The following is a 14912-nucleotide window of genomic DNA, read 5'->3' on the forward strand; positions in this document are numbered from 1 at the left end:
AGAATGGTACGTGATCATTTAAATTTCAGTCCTTTACTGGCATATTAATCCATACAGATGTAAAGGATACAGAGTAAAAAGGGCTGAAGTGGAGAGCCCAGAGAACATTCTGCACTGCAGAGTAACAGAAGTATGGGTATGGTGTCTTTGTGCCACTAAATAGAGCAGCACTTCCAACCACTTCTTCTTGGGGACATGGATGCTGGCAGTGTTCACAAGGAGCAGTGTGGTAGGCTGGGGCAGGATCTCACAAGGAGCTGCATGAAGGGACAACCGCATCACTAGCATTTTTGGGGGAAAAGGGGCAGAAGACCCAAACAGCTGCTGAGCTTCCACTCAGAGTTCTCCCACATGGAAAGCCACCAACAAATAACTGAAAACAAAGCTGTCTGTATTGGTTTTATGAGCTGTTCAGGCTATTCTATAACCTGAGAATGCACCAAGCCAATTAACCTCAAGGGATGTTTGAGTAACATCTTCCTTCCCTGCCTGGAAGTGAGATCTTAAAGCATCCCTTTACAGTTCCTCCAGGAAAGGAGGCATTTTAGAACCTAACAGGTCATTCTGCTAGCAGTGAAGTTTCAACAGTCCCAGTGGGTAAGGATGTAAGCTGTGACCTCCTCTATTTTCTCTGAACTCACTGGTCTATCTTTGCATTTTCTGGGCCTTGCAGTGCCTGACTGAAGATGAGCTTTTTCAGCTGATCCAATTTGTCATCTCTTAAAGCATCTCGTATGGTGCTGAAGAAGCTGAAGTAGTGCTGAAAGTTGTGCATCATGAGCAGGACACCAGCCAGAAGCTCATTGCTCACAAGGAGGTGATGGAGGTATGCGCGAGTGTGCCTCTGACAACAGTAACAGGTACATCCTTCCAGCAAAGGACGAAAGTCATCATAGTATCTAAGGAGGAAGACACATTTGGTTACATCAAAAGTAAGAAGACCCACTCAGGTAACAAAAACTATCTAGTTACTCTATGGCCTCTACAGGGACCTGAGCCCTGAGGGCTGGAATCTAGTTTCTTTAAGATGCTTTGCATCTAAGCCCAGCACAAAGGACTCTTAAGAGCATTCATGAACTCACCGTGGAGCCAAGAAGCCACACAATTAAGTCAGAAGATAATTTTGACTGCATAATTTTGACTGCATCACCACTAACAGCAGCAAGAAGGCTTATCTGCACCCTCCCTCACAGAAAAGCTGCAGCTCAAGACTTGTCAGCTATCAGTCTACAAAGAAGGAAGCTACCAGAAACAAAGACTCACTCACAGAATAGTATTCCCTGCTACTGTGAGATGCACTGTGCTCACAAAGCGGGGAGAGAATGGAACAAATCAACACAGTTGACTAATAAACTGTAAAAAAACAAACAAACAAAAAAAAACAGTTGAAAAATAGTGTTTCATAGCTGAGAATTTGCTGTATCAGTGTTATTCTGCTTCCTGTATCTGTTGTAGTTTCCATGAAAATAAATAGGAGGCATTACTTTTGGAGCAACCTATGTATACCTTCTGAAAATGACTCAAGTTAGTTAGACACAGAAGAACAAAATGATCCTCAGGCAGCTTTTGTCAAACTAGTTTTCCAGCTGGAACATTGCTGTGGCCACAGTATTTCTGCTCGATAAGCAATCTGAAAATCTCTGGCTTTAGATCAGGGAAACGATAGCACTTTCAGCCATATGCTGCTCTGTATATCAAGCTACAATCACTACCTGACACTTAATTCAATGTCTAGGTCTACTTTACTTCCTTCAATGGTTTTGTGTTTTATGAAGTTTCCCATACAGCTACTAACCACATGAAAATATAGAGGACAAATACAGAGGACAAAAACCATAGTATTTTCTGGTACAGCTGCAGGTTCTTTCCTCACAAACACAAATACCTTTTCTCCTTCAGAAATATCTCAAATGGTGTCATTTCTGGGTCAGCTTTGACAACCTCCTCCTTGTCTTCTTCAGTACCATTTTTCTCCAGGTCCTGGGCCCCATCTTGTTTTAAAACTGCTATGAAACGAAAAGACAACAGCATTTTATCAAGTCAGCAAGGGCACAGGAAGGGTTGTAATATCCTACATTAGAGTATTTCTGCCACTCTCTTGCCAAAAGAAAAAACTCTTGCCACAAGTTTCCACTTCCTTCCTATGATAAGCAACCATTTTTCTTTAATTATCATAGGTTAGTTAACAAAAATAGAATTTTAGATTAAAACAGCAAGAGACAAGTGAAAACTCATCTATCAGACTTAATGAAGAGTTAGAGCTGAAATAACAGCACAACTTTTTGCTGCTCTGCTGAACTGAATTCTTAATAAAATATTTCCAGTCTGAACAGCATGCTGACTAGAATGCAGTCACCTGAACAAATTGATTTTATTGGGATTTTGTTGGAATAAACAGGCTACTGATCTGCATTCAATCATTCTACTTTCCATTCTGTCGTCCAACGCAAAGATTTAGATTTTTTTTTTCTTGAACAATTGAAATAAAAGAAGCTGATAGCACTGACGCAGGAGATGTAGACTCCATATGTGTATATTCAGTAGTCTACCTTAAAAATAAAAACCACCCCATAATTTTGTAGGTTGGCATTTCTGTTGTTGAGCAAGAGATGTTTCTGGAAACATCAATAATATTATTTTTTGCACAATCCACATCTAGTGAGTGTTGCATAGGAACAGAACAAAGAGGTTATTCCTACCCATAATTTCTTTTGGTTTAATAATAAGATGAGATGAGGTAAACAACAACAAACAAAGAGAAGGGTTTAAAAAAAAAAATGACAGCAAGCAGAAGGAAACAAGATGTTCTGTTTTATTTATCTGGTTTTGAATTATCCAGGCATGAAAAGAAACAAAGTTCCACCTAGGAAGAAAAATGTAAAATGTTTTTTTTTCCATATTAAAAACATTTACCGAGTCCAAAACAAGACAACTGCTTGAAGGATGTTTAACAGATGCTTTAATGGTTGCTATGCTTGCTCCCCTCTCACAGCCCAGTGAGGTAATGCATTATGAACATATTTGGCTCTGTTCTCATATGAATGCACAAACTGAGAGGAAAGTTACCCAGAGAAACAGCATCCCTAACTTTGGTCAGCTATAAAGGAAAAGGACTTCAAAACATATACTAAAAACAAACAAACACATATTCAGTTAAATGTAGAAATTGAGTATCATAGTAGAACTCCATATAAATTTGCCCAGCCTGCACTGATAGCACTAACAGAAAAAATTTAAATGGTGTCAAACAGAGGACAGATACACAGTTCAGTCTACAGAAACAACTATTCAGTGTTAGAGAAATCATTAAACACATTTTACCTAACCAGACATTCAAATTTTGGCTGAGATTTCATGTTCCCCTCAATAAGTTTCACACCAAAACAGACCACTTTCAAAAGCAACAATGGATAGTTGAAATGCAGGTTTTCCAGTGGTTGTTGCAATTAAATCAAGGACAAAAGAACCCTCAAACACAGATTCTTTCAAAGCATGAGTTATGCTTGCCACACTACCAGCTGATACGGCAGCCTACCTGCTGCTTTGGGATCTGAATGGTAATCATAGCCAAACACCAAGGCACAGCCTCGCTCTGTCACCTGGAAGGGAAAGAAGCTCTCAAAGATGTCCACTCCCCTTTCAATGCACTCAAGCACCTCATCTGGTTTGCCCACACCATGAATGATTCTGTAAGAGATGCATAAGAAGATAAATTTTAGAATATCCCAAGCAGAAGCAAACAGATACCTCAAGGAAAAGAGGCATGTGGGATGCATGTAGGTTAACCCTGGAACTGCTAAACACAAGTCAAGTGCGTACAACAGTCTATCACTCCAAGCTCTGCACAATTCTATTTTCACATCCCTAGCCAATCTGGTACACAACAGGCTTTTCCTCCTTTGCCATTCGGAAGACAGCACAATCACTCATTTACCAAGAAAAATCTCATTCCGCTCATGTTTGAAGTGATTTAGTTTCTCTCACACTCACAAATACATTTACAAAATTCACCCAACAGCTGTGTTTTAGAACAGATATTTTCCTTAGTCATATTTCTGCCCTAAATAACTACCAGTACCAGATACACTGACCTCTTTACTTGGTAACTGCTGAGGAGACAGTCTGAAAGGACTTGGCCTAGACCAGCAGAAACAGCAGTAGATGTTTCTAGCAGTATACAGTTCTCTAGCATTTGAAGGACTGCCTTTAGCAAAATGCACTGAGGAGAAATGTAATCAGAAATAGAAAGAAGTTCCTTGCTTTTTTCTTCCTACCTCTCCACGCTCTTCTTAGTCAAGCCTGCCTTTTCACCCTCACTGATACCCTTTATTCTATAAATGTCTCTGATTCACCCAAACAAATGACTTGGTCAAAAAATTGGGCTGTAACATCCACTGGGATACAGTATGAGCCAGGAACAGCCCAGCTGGATTGCCATCAGTGGTAATAGGAATCCTGCTGTTAGCCAAATTTAGCTGGCAGCTTCCTTGAGGGCTGGTGAAGCAGAGGAGAACAGAGTGGTTCCTGCTCTCCTGCAGGTGCATGGCTGGGCTGACGGCAGTAAAAGCTAATGTAGGGCAGTGATCTAAACAGATAATTAGAAAAATACACAGGGGCTGATAAACGAAGTCACAAGGTGCCATTTTTAGTCACTTTTCTAAGTACTTGAATTAAATTGATGAGCAAAGAATATGGATGGGGAAAGATTTACTGCGGGAGCGTTTTCTGCTTCAGGCTCTTACGAAAGGGAGAAAATAACGTTCAGTAGTTAAAGCAGTAGTTCTGCATGTGTGATCAAAACCCTTGCTAGAATTTAACTTTATACAGTTAAGAACAAAAGTTTGTTCTTGCAAGGGTTCCACCCCTACTAGAAAAAAAGAATAAGAGATTTCTACAACCTTAGGTTCCTGAAAGGATCCTAAAGATCACATTCATAAGATCATTTCACTGACACAAAAAGCAGTTCCTTCTCAGGTGAGGGTGAGACTGTTTGGCTTCTGGAGAATTTCACATTGGAGTGGAACACAGCTGCAAAACAGCTTCTCCAGCCAGAACAGCAAGGGTGAAAGCAGGACTGTCTGACACTCATTCAAGGTACTTACAAGACCCCTAAGGCTAACCAGCTTTCTTTTTACATAGGGGTCACAAATACTTGTCTTACTCAGACAAGCAAACTATTTGACAGATGAGACAGATGCTCTGGTAGCCACTGAGGTTACCTGAGCAGATTGGACTTAATGCTCTCAGGGGATCTTTTTAAGTAGTTAAACCAGACAAGATGGCAGCAACACAGCAAGGCTTCTAATTGTCAGGGAAATTCAAACCCTGGGCACCCCTTAGCATGAACAAGCTGCAGCACCAGACAACACTTTCACATTTTCCTTTCTTTTGAACACCACCTGTTCAAACGTATGCTCAGATAGCAGAGGACACCACAGCTACAGAAAAACTAAAGGGCCCTTGTCATTCCCTTCAGGAAATGATGAAAGAAGCCCCCATACAAGAGCAGCAGCAAGAGAGAAACAACCCAGAACTCATACAAAAGTTAGCAAACTCAACACAGTTCTAAGAAATCCCTCCACATTTGAACCATGAGTAAGTATTAGCACATCTTTTCTGGAAGCCTTTAGTCACTGTTAGTGATTGGGAAGAGTCAAGAATGCTGAAACTATTGTGTAGACACTGACATGGATCAATCAGATGGGCATAACCAACCACATAGAATATACTACAGTTCTCACACTATGCCAATCCAGAGAATGCAATTAGTTTTGGCCAGGCTGAACGAGCTCTGGTAATTTACAGGCTCAGCACCTCAGGTACTAGGTCAGAGCCTGCTGGTCATGTAAGCACTTAACTGATTCTGTCAGCACCCCTCTCTACTCTTCTCCAGCTTAGCCTGTATAGAACTGCAAACCTGACCTTTTTTCTTAGAAGAGGTCCCTGTAGAATAAGTTGATAATTTTTGTTCTAGCTGAACCTACAGTAAACCACGGCCTCAGAGGCCAAATGCAAACAAGTTCAGACAATAGCCTAGACATATCCCATCTTTAATTTTTCCTCAAGAAAGCAAAGAAGCCCTGAACTCAAATTTGACTACTCTCTAAATGCGGGGAATGCTCTTATCTAGAACGTGAGCACAGCTTGGTGTCAGTTGCAACTAAAAATTGAAACAGCAGTTGAAGTCTGCAGTCTGACAGTGGCCTGGCACACACACACAGCACTGTGCAAGACAGTGACTATTTCTCACAGTGATATTGCACAGCAGCCTTGTAAAAAGATGGGTGAACTTCTTGGGATGTCACCCATATAACTTACCTTGGTTTATCCTCTGGCAGCTCTGCTGTCACAGAAGAAATCAGGTTCAATTTGGTCTCCTTTGCCATGGCATGTCCCTGGAAGCCATCTAACAGAAAGCCACCCACAGGTCTCTTGGCAGTCTCTCTGGCTGATCTGAGCCTCTCTTCCAAGACATCTCCACCTTCAATTGTCCCAAACATTACACTTCCTTGTAGTTCCTGGCCCAGAAGAAAGCTACAAGTGTTAGAGAGTTCTGCCAAGGACATGCAAGATCTCACAGCACAGACTACAGATGCTTGCTACCTAAACTATGCATTCACAGGAACTTGGAAGAGCCACAGTGATTCATCCTATGTAAGATGAACCCTCAAACGACACTGTGAAGTCCAACTGGGAGGTAGAAAGGGATTAGGAGAGAAAAAATTCTGTTTCCAGCCTCAACATTAACTCACTGAGAATTTCAGAGCCGTTCTTACGCCTCCCCGCAGAAAGTAATAACAACAGACGATCTTTGTACACAGCTTTTTGTAGGTGTCTCCTCAGCACTCCATGGCAGTGCAGAATACAAAGTATGTTCAACCATCTTGGCTGTCAGACAACAGAGCTCACATTCTATTGCCCTTCAGGGGATGTCAGTATTGGTTCCTGCAGCCACTTTCCTTTGTAATGCACACCTGGATAATTTGTTCCCTTTCATCAAAAGGGAAGGAAGTTTTAAACCATCTGGAGAAAATAAATGATAAAACTGGCAAATTCTGCCAAGTCCTCCTTCACCTGGAATTGAACAGATTTCAGAGAAAAAAAAGACTTGTCTCAATCTGAGTGAGAAGATCCTACTTTGGCAGTGTACATAGCATGAAGGAAATTGAAAAGAAATGCACTACAGTCCAAAAGCAGAATAATATAAAAAATAGAATTCTCTCAAACTAGTAGAAATTGTTGTTCTGTAGCTGGAGACAAGTTATTAAGAGATGAGAAAGGCAGAAGGAAATCCTAGTGCTACTGATCTTACCTCCTCCAGGACCGTCACCTGCACATCCTCTGATATGTACATGTGATAAGATCTCCTACTAAATCACATCCTGGAACTGGCCCGCATTGCAGCACAGGCCAAAAAGCAGCTGCAGTGCTACAGTCTTGACATCTTTGAGACCTTACCGGTGCCTTTTCCAGCAGCTGAAGGCATGTATCCAGGAAGGAAAGCGATCTGTCCACAGACTTCTTGGCCCTTTTTTTAGAAACTTCTCCAGAAATAGTGTCTCCATCAGCAATGCACTGGAACCAGTCTGGCTGGATAGCCCGCTGTATGTCCATGAACTTGGAAGCTGTCATTTCCATGCGTCCTGAGCTACCCCATAGGGACACTGTCTGCCAAGAAAAAATAGGGATAAAAGACCATGCAAAGGTTAACAGATCTCAAGTGTCAAAGGAGAGAAGTCTGGTGAGACATCAGATACTGGAAAGACACTGAAGGGATAAGTTCTAGAGTAGCATGGCTCAGACATTCAGTTGCCCTTGACACCCAATGAGTGAATGACAAATGACTAAGTTGAGATTTCCAGGATACTCTTTCATAAAACCATCAAACACATGCAGCACAGCAACTTCTCAAGGTGTTTGGAAGTCTCTGAGATGGAACAGCTGGCTTTATCACTCAAATTAGTGGCAGAATTGGAAAAAAAAAAAATATGAAAAGAATTATAGATTTAGGTAATTCCTTTCCTGCACAGGAGAGGACTCAGGCTGCTTCCCAACAGCAAAGAATATGCAGTGCAAAAAACTACATGGTGAAGCTTATCCTGCCATTCATGGTAAGTTTTCATATCCAAGCAGGATCCAGAACTGACCATATCTAAGCAGGTACCAGGAATTGTCCCTACAGGCCAGTGCCACAGCAACCAGCACAAACCATATGCACTGAGTGGGAAATTGGCACATCTCTAGGATGGAACTGGCAAAGGCTCACAAGAGTCCTGGGTTACTGACATCTCTTCCTGCAGAAATATTATGTTCTTTCCCTTTGTGGGTTTGTATCAGACTACAACTACAAAGACAGGATTGCAGGTTTACTGCTAATCAGTGGCATCACTGCAAGCCTGTTCAGCACTTAAGCCAAAATGCATGTTTTTTCCTATACTGCCATACTAACACAACAGCACAAGATTCCAGAGATCTCTGTCCTATCTGAATCATCACTTAACTGTTCAGGAAAGACACTTCCAGTAAGAAAATACCCAGATTTATTTAGCTGGAGGTATGAGCATGCAAGTGACACTTTTCTTACTACAGAGAGTTCTTTTTCTACATAGTGCATGAACTCCATCTTGTTGCTTTCCAGACACACCCATACAGATGTTGGGACAGACTGGCAGCTCTTGTTTGGGAACTTTAAGTGGATTCTTTCAACCTTTACAGTTACTGTACCTTGTTGGTGTTGTAGCCAGAAGGACAGGGAGCAACTGGATCTTGAAGGGAGCAGTACAGCACTGTATCTGGCATACCTGGGAGCAAAGCAACAGAGCAGAGCTTCGTGAACCAAAACAAGGCTAATGTAAAGGGATGGTGTGTGAATTTGCAAAATGGAATATGTTTTCCTCCCACAAACAATCTCACAAATCCTCCTCTGCAGTTCTTCTACGGGACAGATAAAGAAAAATATTGCTCAATTAATCTCTCAGTACCAAAGAAGGTAGCCAGACTTCTTCCTCAGCTCTACCAGCTGCAGGGAACAGAGCACAGTACTGGGATGAAACAAGAAACAACAGCCATTGTTTCTGCAAGCTGCATAGCCTCTTAGATTTTTTTTTTTTAATTATTCTTGATTAACACACCCACTACTAAAATTTGCCAGACACAGTAGCCACCTCACTTGACAGGTACACTGGGAGACATCTGAAAATCTGAACAGAGTAACAGCCTCAAGCCTAATACTGTAAAGAAAAGACAACATATTGTGGGAGATCAACTATAGAAATGAGAGCCTCATCTCTGCTAGACCAGAGGTTTCTAATGTCATACATAAAGTTCGTATGTCTCAACGCCATGGTTTTCTCTTCACAGACAGGCACTGAAATTGGTAAAAGTCTCCAAGAAGTTTAAGATAGAAGGGACTTACAATTTTTCTTGATGGAATAAGCAGTCCCAAGGCAATTATCAAAAGCTGCATGTAAATCTCGTTTGGAAATCCAAGCCAAAGCTTTGCTTATGTAATGAAATAAATATGTTCAAAATCTTGAAGTACTTTTTTTTTTTTTTTTTTAAACAAACAAACTCTGTTCAATAGATTTCTATCTTAACAACTGTCAATGTTACTGAAACTAAATAGACATTCCACCACTTCAGCAGGATTTACCACATAGCCATTATAGCCTTAGATACCTGGACAAAGCATCCCTATAAGCCTGTTGACCTGGCTGACCATCCTACCATTCTTTGAGCTACCTCCCCAAATAGAAATACTGACTATGAATACAAATGTTCATTCAAGATACCAACTCCGCTTTCACTGCACTCTCAGGTTCCTACATTACCTGAACCCCAAATTAGTGATCTTGGTGATGCACTGCATGTGGGCAGTCCTTTACCAGTCCCTAATGACTGACAGGGAAAAAACCTAGGACTGTTGCACACACGCAAACCACGGCTTTGCTCACTCTTAGCACCAAGCTAAAGGTTTCATTCATGAACTGCTCCAATAATAGAGTACAAGGACTGATAAAAACTACAGAGGGTAGGGTGTTTTGTCTGTTTCTCATACTGGATGAAGATTTTAAAATTTTCTTCCTTAATTATTTTTCATGCTTGATTAAGACTTTCTGTTGGCTTAAATGAAACCAACTGCATTACGATAACCAAAAAACGTGTTTATTAGAAGATGGATACTTTCAGAGAATCATTTAGACAGTTGTAGGAGGTTATCTTCAAGGCAATGTTCTCTTCACATGACTAGTTAGACATTGTACTTAGCAAGATCCTTTTGTAGCCCCCCCACTGACAGGGGCTACTGTAACTTTTCTTTCAGTTCTAGTCGCAAATTTTGATTTGAGCTTATTCAAGTCAGTGTTAAAAATTCTTCTGCAAAGGCTAGGGGAGGAAAAAGTTGTGCTCTGTTTGATGGATTTCTGGCCATACTGTTGATAACAAAATATTTTAAGTCCTCCTTAGATTCACTTTGACTGAGAAAAAGCATAAATGTGGAAAGCCTGCACCTAGGTGTTCACATCTAAAGACACACCAGTTAGATCCATCTCTCTCCAAACATGCATTGTCCCTCATTAGGGACTGGGTCTGTACATGTGGCTCGTAAGCACACAAGGTCGGAATTCACATGAAAGCTTCCATTTCCAAAAGCTGAACTAGAAGCCTGGCAAGCCTCCATAAAGCAAGTGCACCCCTGAGTATTTACATGCCGCTGTTTACTGAACTTTCCCTCTCTGCAGTTTCTAATTGGTTCCATCTATTTTTCTTCACCCAGGTAACTAGCGATATGATGGGAGAATGGCCTCAAGTTGCACCAGGACTGGCTCGGGCTGGATATGAGGAAACTTTTGAGGAGTGGTGAGGCGGTGGCACAGGCTGCCCAGGGAGGTGGTGGAGTGACCGTCCCTGGAGGTGTTCAAGAGCCGTGTAGATGTGGCATTGAGAGATGTTTTAGTGGGCACGGCGGGGACAGGCTGACAGCTGAACTAGGTGATCTTTCTGGTCTTCTCCAAACTTAATGATTCCAGGATTCAAAAGGTCGGCTATCGGGCATTTCCCCTCGCCTGCTGCTGACAGCAGTTTATCACAGCGGACAAGCTTGTGTCATACTGCTGCCTTCTCACACACATTCGTATCGTTCCTACTTCCTCGTCCACGCGGACTCCAAGCTCCCGGCTGCTGTAAGCAGCAAACACCCGCACTTTACCTATAAACTTCGCCGCTCCCTCCTTGTACTCCTCCAGGACGTCGTGCAGCTCGGCCCTGCAGCCAGACACAGAGACGCATTAGGCAACGCAGGGCGCTGCGGCAGAGGCAGGCGCGGAGCCGCGCGTCCCGCCGCCGTTACTCACATGGTGGGCAGCGTGAGCTGTGCCACGGCAGGCACGCCGCCGACCTCGCGCAGCGTGTCGCGGGTGAGGTGCGGCGCCGTGCCGGTCCGCGTGTACAGCAGGCAGCCGGGCAGCGCCAAGGCGGCCGTCCCGCTCCGGCCCAGCCCCGCCAGCGTGCCCAGCCGCCCGCCCGCCGCCCCGCACAGCTTCACCCGCATGCCGAGAGCCGCGGCCGGCGGACGGAGGAAGGAAGACGCGAGCCTCGCCGCTTCCCCCGCTCTCCCCCAATCGCCTCCCGCTACGGCATCGGCGAGCGACGGCGGGCGGGCGCCGAGTTGCCATGGCGGCGCCGCGGAGCACTGTGGGCCGGCGGGCGGCCATGGCGCCGGCGGGACGGAGGTCGCGGCTGTTCCGCTGGCGGCGCCTGGCTGCCCCGACCGGCCCGCAGGTAATGGGCAGCGGACGTCGCCGCCGGGCGGCCGCCGCCGCCGAGCCGGGGCGGAGCGCGTTGGAACGACGGCGGCTAATCAGAGCGGGGAGCGGCGCGGGGACCGCCGGGGGGCGCCATGGCGCCGGGTGGCCGAGAGGCTGCGCCAACGATTCTAACGGGCGGGGCGGGGTCAGTGCTCGTGGTGGGCGGGTGACGCGCTTCGTAGTTTGATGACTTTAAGGTTTGTTTTATCTTGTTCCCAGGCCAGGTTTGACTCCGACAGCGCGGAATACTGGATGAAGGTGCAGTAACTCGGCTGCCTTCCGCGGGAGCTCAACCTTAAGTGGGGTCGCCCCGGCTCCATGCGGAGCTGTGGGTCAGGCACAGGTAGAAGTGGCACCTGGAGCCTTTCTGTGGCCACCTGATGCCGAGGAGGATTGTGTGAATTCTTCCTGGCCGGTACTGGCTGTGACAAAAGTTTCGCTGCTGGTTGCAGGGCGGTAACACAGCGAGTCCTCGTTCGACCCCCAGGGGGCTGGGCGTTTGCATTCCCCCAGCGCATTCTCCAATGGCTGTGATTGGCGGTAATTGCCAAATGAGCGCTTGGCGCTTAATCATTTCTGAGTGAAATGTCTGCACTCAATCAAGAGCAGCTGGAGAAACGTGTTTCAAAAGAAATCTCTTCCTTTTAACGGCCACACTGCCTTGTGTGACAGTCCCGCTGATGCTTGTTCTCTCTTGATGAATATACATCAACCCTTAGAAATGTTCGCCTTTCTTTAATTTAAAGAGAGTGGAGCAAGCCTCTGAGTATGCTGTTTCTGAAGCTTTTTCCCTTCGAAAGCCGAGGTACCCGCAAGGGCTTTGTGATACTGCAGTGAGGCTGGAAACGGTGGAACAGCTGCAAGAGCACGATGAGGCCTGTATGGAAGGTGAGCCATATGCTGCCTAGGATGAACCCCTCTTGATCCAGCACCCTGCTCTGGTGTGGACAGACTGCTAGAAAGCTGTCGACCAAAGAAACAGTTAACAGTAAAGATCTGAACCTTTCATCTAAGGAAAAAAGGCACAAAAGAATAATTTGGTAGAGTTTAACATAGTTCAGTTAGCAGACTTAGAAGAGTGATGAACTCTCCACCTCCTGGAATTTTCAGATCGAGACAGGGATGAATGCTGCCTTTGAAGATCTGGTTGAATACAAGTTACTGGCCCACAGGAAACTGGATGAACTTAGCTGGCATATTCTTGACAGCAGGCCAAATGTGAAAATGGATTGGCCCTGTGTAACTTCCACATCTATGAATAATTGTGTGGGCTTGCTTTAATTCCCATGAAGCATTTTGCTTACTAATTAACTAACTAAACACTCCCTTTGCAATGTCTGCAGCCACAAGTGCTTACTGACATTTAAAATTAAAACTGTGGTACATTATAAAATGATTTCCCATCAATAGTGGAAATATATCTGCAGTGTAAAGAGCTGGTAGTGATCTTGCTTTCCTCCTGTTTCTTTATTCGTCCCTCTATGCTCATTTTGCTAGGTTTTTTATTTTTTAAAATAGCTACCAACCTCACAGGATTGTTCCAAGCACAACTGAAAGCCATTTATCTAGAGTCTGTTATTAGAGTAATTAACAGTATTATCTACATGTATCTCACTTTGCAAAGAAAAATACAAAAAAAAGTAAAGTGCTGAACTCATTTACTCTGGTTATGAGAAGCTTATATTTCCCAGTCAAAAAAAAAAACTCCTCTGAGTGATAAGCAGTTTTTCTCTCTTCTTTCTCATATCAGATATACTTCCTTGTTCCTGAGCTGGAATGATAGATTATAAGAGAAAACAAAAGTGATTTGAAGGACAATAAACATAGGATTTATTTTTTCTTTAAAAAAAGAAAGTTATTTTTTAAGAAAGTCTAAAAAAGCATTTTTGCCTTTGAATGAGAAAGGTTTGCTTGGAATATCACCATTTTGAGTTAGAACTAGAGATTTAGAGCATCTGCTTCCTCCTTTTACACGCCTGTTATAAGTGTGACTTACACTGCAGCAGCTGGCAAGATTCCTGCCCTTTGCCCATCCTCACCACAGTTTCACTAATGCAACTGCTCCTGATGCCTTGTGGTTTACTGTGTTCTGCTTCAGGGACAGCCCAGCCACCCATGCAGTGAGAACAGGTGGCTTGTTGAGGCAGCACTCACATTAACTGTCCTTACTTTGACTAGGAATTCTGAAAAAAGGATGTTTTAGATTTTTTCCCACAGGAATGGAGATGCAAATAAAGTCTGCAGAAGAGCTTTATACCCATTGTGCATTTGGCATCTCAGTGAGGAACAGCAAATCCATCATGGATGCATCCCTGTAGTTAAGTTGCAATCTTCTGAGTAAAGACAGTCCCTGCTGAAGCTTGCCACATGACAGATTTTTAATCTAGACTTAACAGATGTTACTGGAGCTGTGGTATTTGCAAAGGTTAACCTGTACACTTAGAGCAAATATTTGTCCCAACAGTGATTCTTTTTGTATTTAATGTATGACAACATTGGCTGTACACATGGAAAAAATCTTAAGTGCCTGCAAGTGCAGTGGTGAAACACTGTAAAGCTGTCTGAGTTATGAATTACTTTGTGTGCATTTTCTCTCCTTGATAAATGGTATTATGATCACTGGGGTGATCTAGATGTCCAAAGAATCTTGTAGGAAAAAATGAGGTGCAAAAGAATTCATTTGTGATCCATGTGACAGGGAAGAAGTTTGCCACCATCCTATTCTTTTATAGATCAAGAATATGAGAACAGAATTATTAGTCCTATTCCATTTTCTGTCGTAGATCAGCTTCCAGTGATTTTAGAATGTTTTCCGAGCATGTGATATAACTGTCCCAGAGAAAGAGTTTTGCTAGTTGGCACTTACCTGTATGTTTTTAAAGTCATCAATCTCTTTCTTTGTGATAGCTCGAGAGCTGCTCAGTAGCTGGACTAAGTCCAAACTGCAACTGCAGCTGACAAGTGATGGAGAAGCAGAAGTTGGCTCTGTCCCGGAAAATCCTACAGGCCTTCTGAAGTATAAGCGCTTTGATGGTGAGAGCACAGCAAAATAGCTCTTGGCTCATTTGTAGAGGATGTACTGGGGAAGGGAGATGGGCCTCGTGGCTT

General features: G+C 43.6%; 2 protein-coding genes across 10 annotated transcripts in view; one reads left to right on the top strand and one right to left on the bottom strand.

The window, feature by feature from the left end:
• Nucleotides 1-11711, bottom strand: QTRT2 (queuine tRNA-ribosyltransferase accessory subunit 2). Of its 6 annotated transcripts, XM_031613154.2 has the most exons (9): nucleotides 11352-11711; nucleotides 11207-11262; nucleotides 8725-8801; nucleotides 7459-7664; nucleotides 6319-6518; nucleotides 3536-3687; nucleotides 1886-2006; nucleotides 1268-1353; nucleotides 810-899 (listed from the first exon to the last, which is right to left on the bottom strand). In XM_031613154.2, the coding sequence occupies exons 1-8, from the start codon at nucleotides 11709-11711 to the stop codon at nucleotides 1305-1307; spliced, it is 1221 nt and encodes a 406-aa protein (XP_031469014.2). In that variant the 3' UTR covers nucleotides 810-899; nucleotides 1268-1304. The 6 variants fall into 6 exon arrangements, with proteins under 6 accessions (XP_031469009.2, XP_031469008.2, XP_031469012.2 ...); XM_031613149.2 differs by lacking the exon at nucleotides 1268-1353 and having other exon boundaries at nucleotides 1-899; nucleotides 1886-2003; XM_031613148.2 differs by lacking the exon at nucleotides 1268-1353 and having other exon boundaries at nucleotides 1-899.
• CCDC191 (coiled-coil domain containing 191) overlaps nucleotides 11665-14912 on the top strand; it is a 20407-nt gene continuing 17159 nt past the window's right edge. For all 4 annotated transcript variants that reach the window (XR_016471282.1, XM_031613147.2, XM_090150696.1 and 1 more), the window contains exons 1-4: nucleotides 11665-11778; nucleotides 12024-12062; nucleotides 12551-12692; nucleotides 14712-14837. Coding sequence is in view for 3 of the 4 variants with exons in the window: in XM_031613147.2 (XP_031469007.2) it covers nucleotides 11671-11778; nucleotides 12024-12062; nucleotides 12551-12692; nucleotides 14712-14837 (415 nt within the window). In the remaining variant the exon portion in view is untranslated. The remainder of the gene's footprint in view (nucleotides 11779-12023; nucleotides 12063-12550; nucleotides 12693-14711; nucleotides 14838-14912) is intronic.

The sequence above is a fragment of the Phasianus colchicus genome, chromosome 1 (assembly GCF_987193195.1).
Source record: "Phasianus colchicus chromosome 1, bPhaCol1.hap1.1, whole genome shotgun sequence".
Taxonomy (NCBI): Eukaryota; Metazoa; Chordata; class Aves; order Galliformes; family Phasianidae; genus Phasianus; species Phasianus colchicus.

Coding starts and splice junctions, on each gene's coding strand:
- QTRT2 (XM_031613148.2), bottom strand. CDS start 11,711: ATGGCCGCCCGCCGGCCCACAGTGCTCCGCGGCGCCGCCATGGCAACT. Junction 8,802..11,206: donor GGGAGCGGCGAAGTTTATAG/GTAAAGTGCGGG, acceptor CTTTGCTCCCAG/GTATGCCAGATACAGTGCTG. Junction 6,519..7,458: donor AGCTGCTGGAAAAGGCACCG/GTAAGGTCTCAA, acceptor CTTCTGGGCCAG/GAACTACAAGGAAGTGTAAT.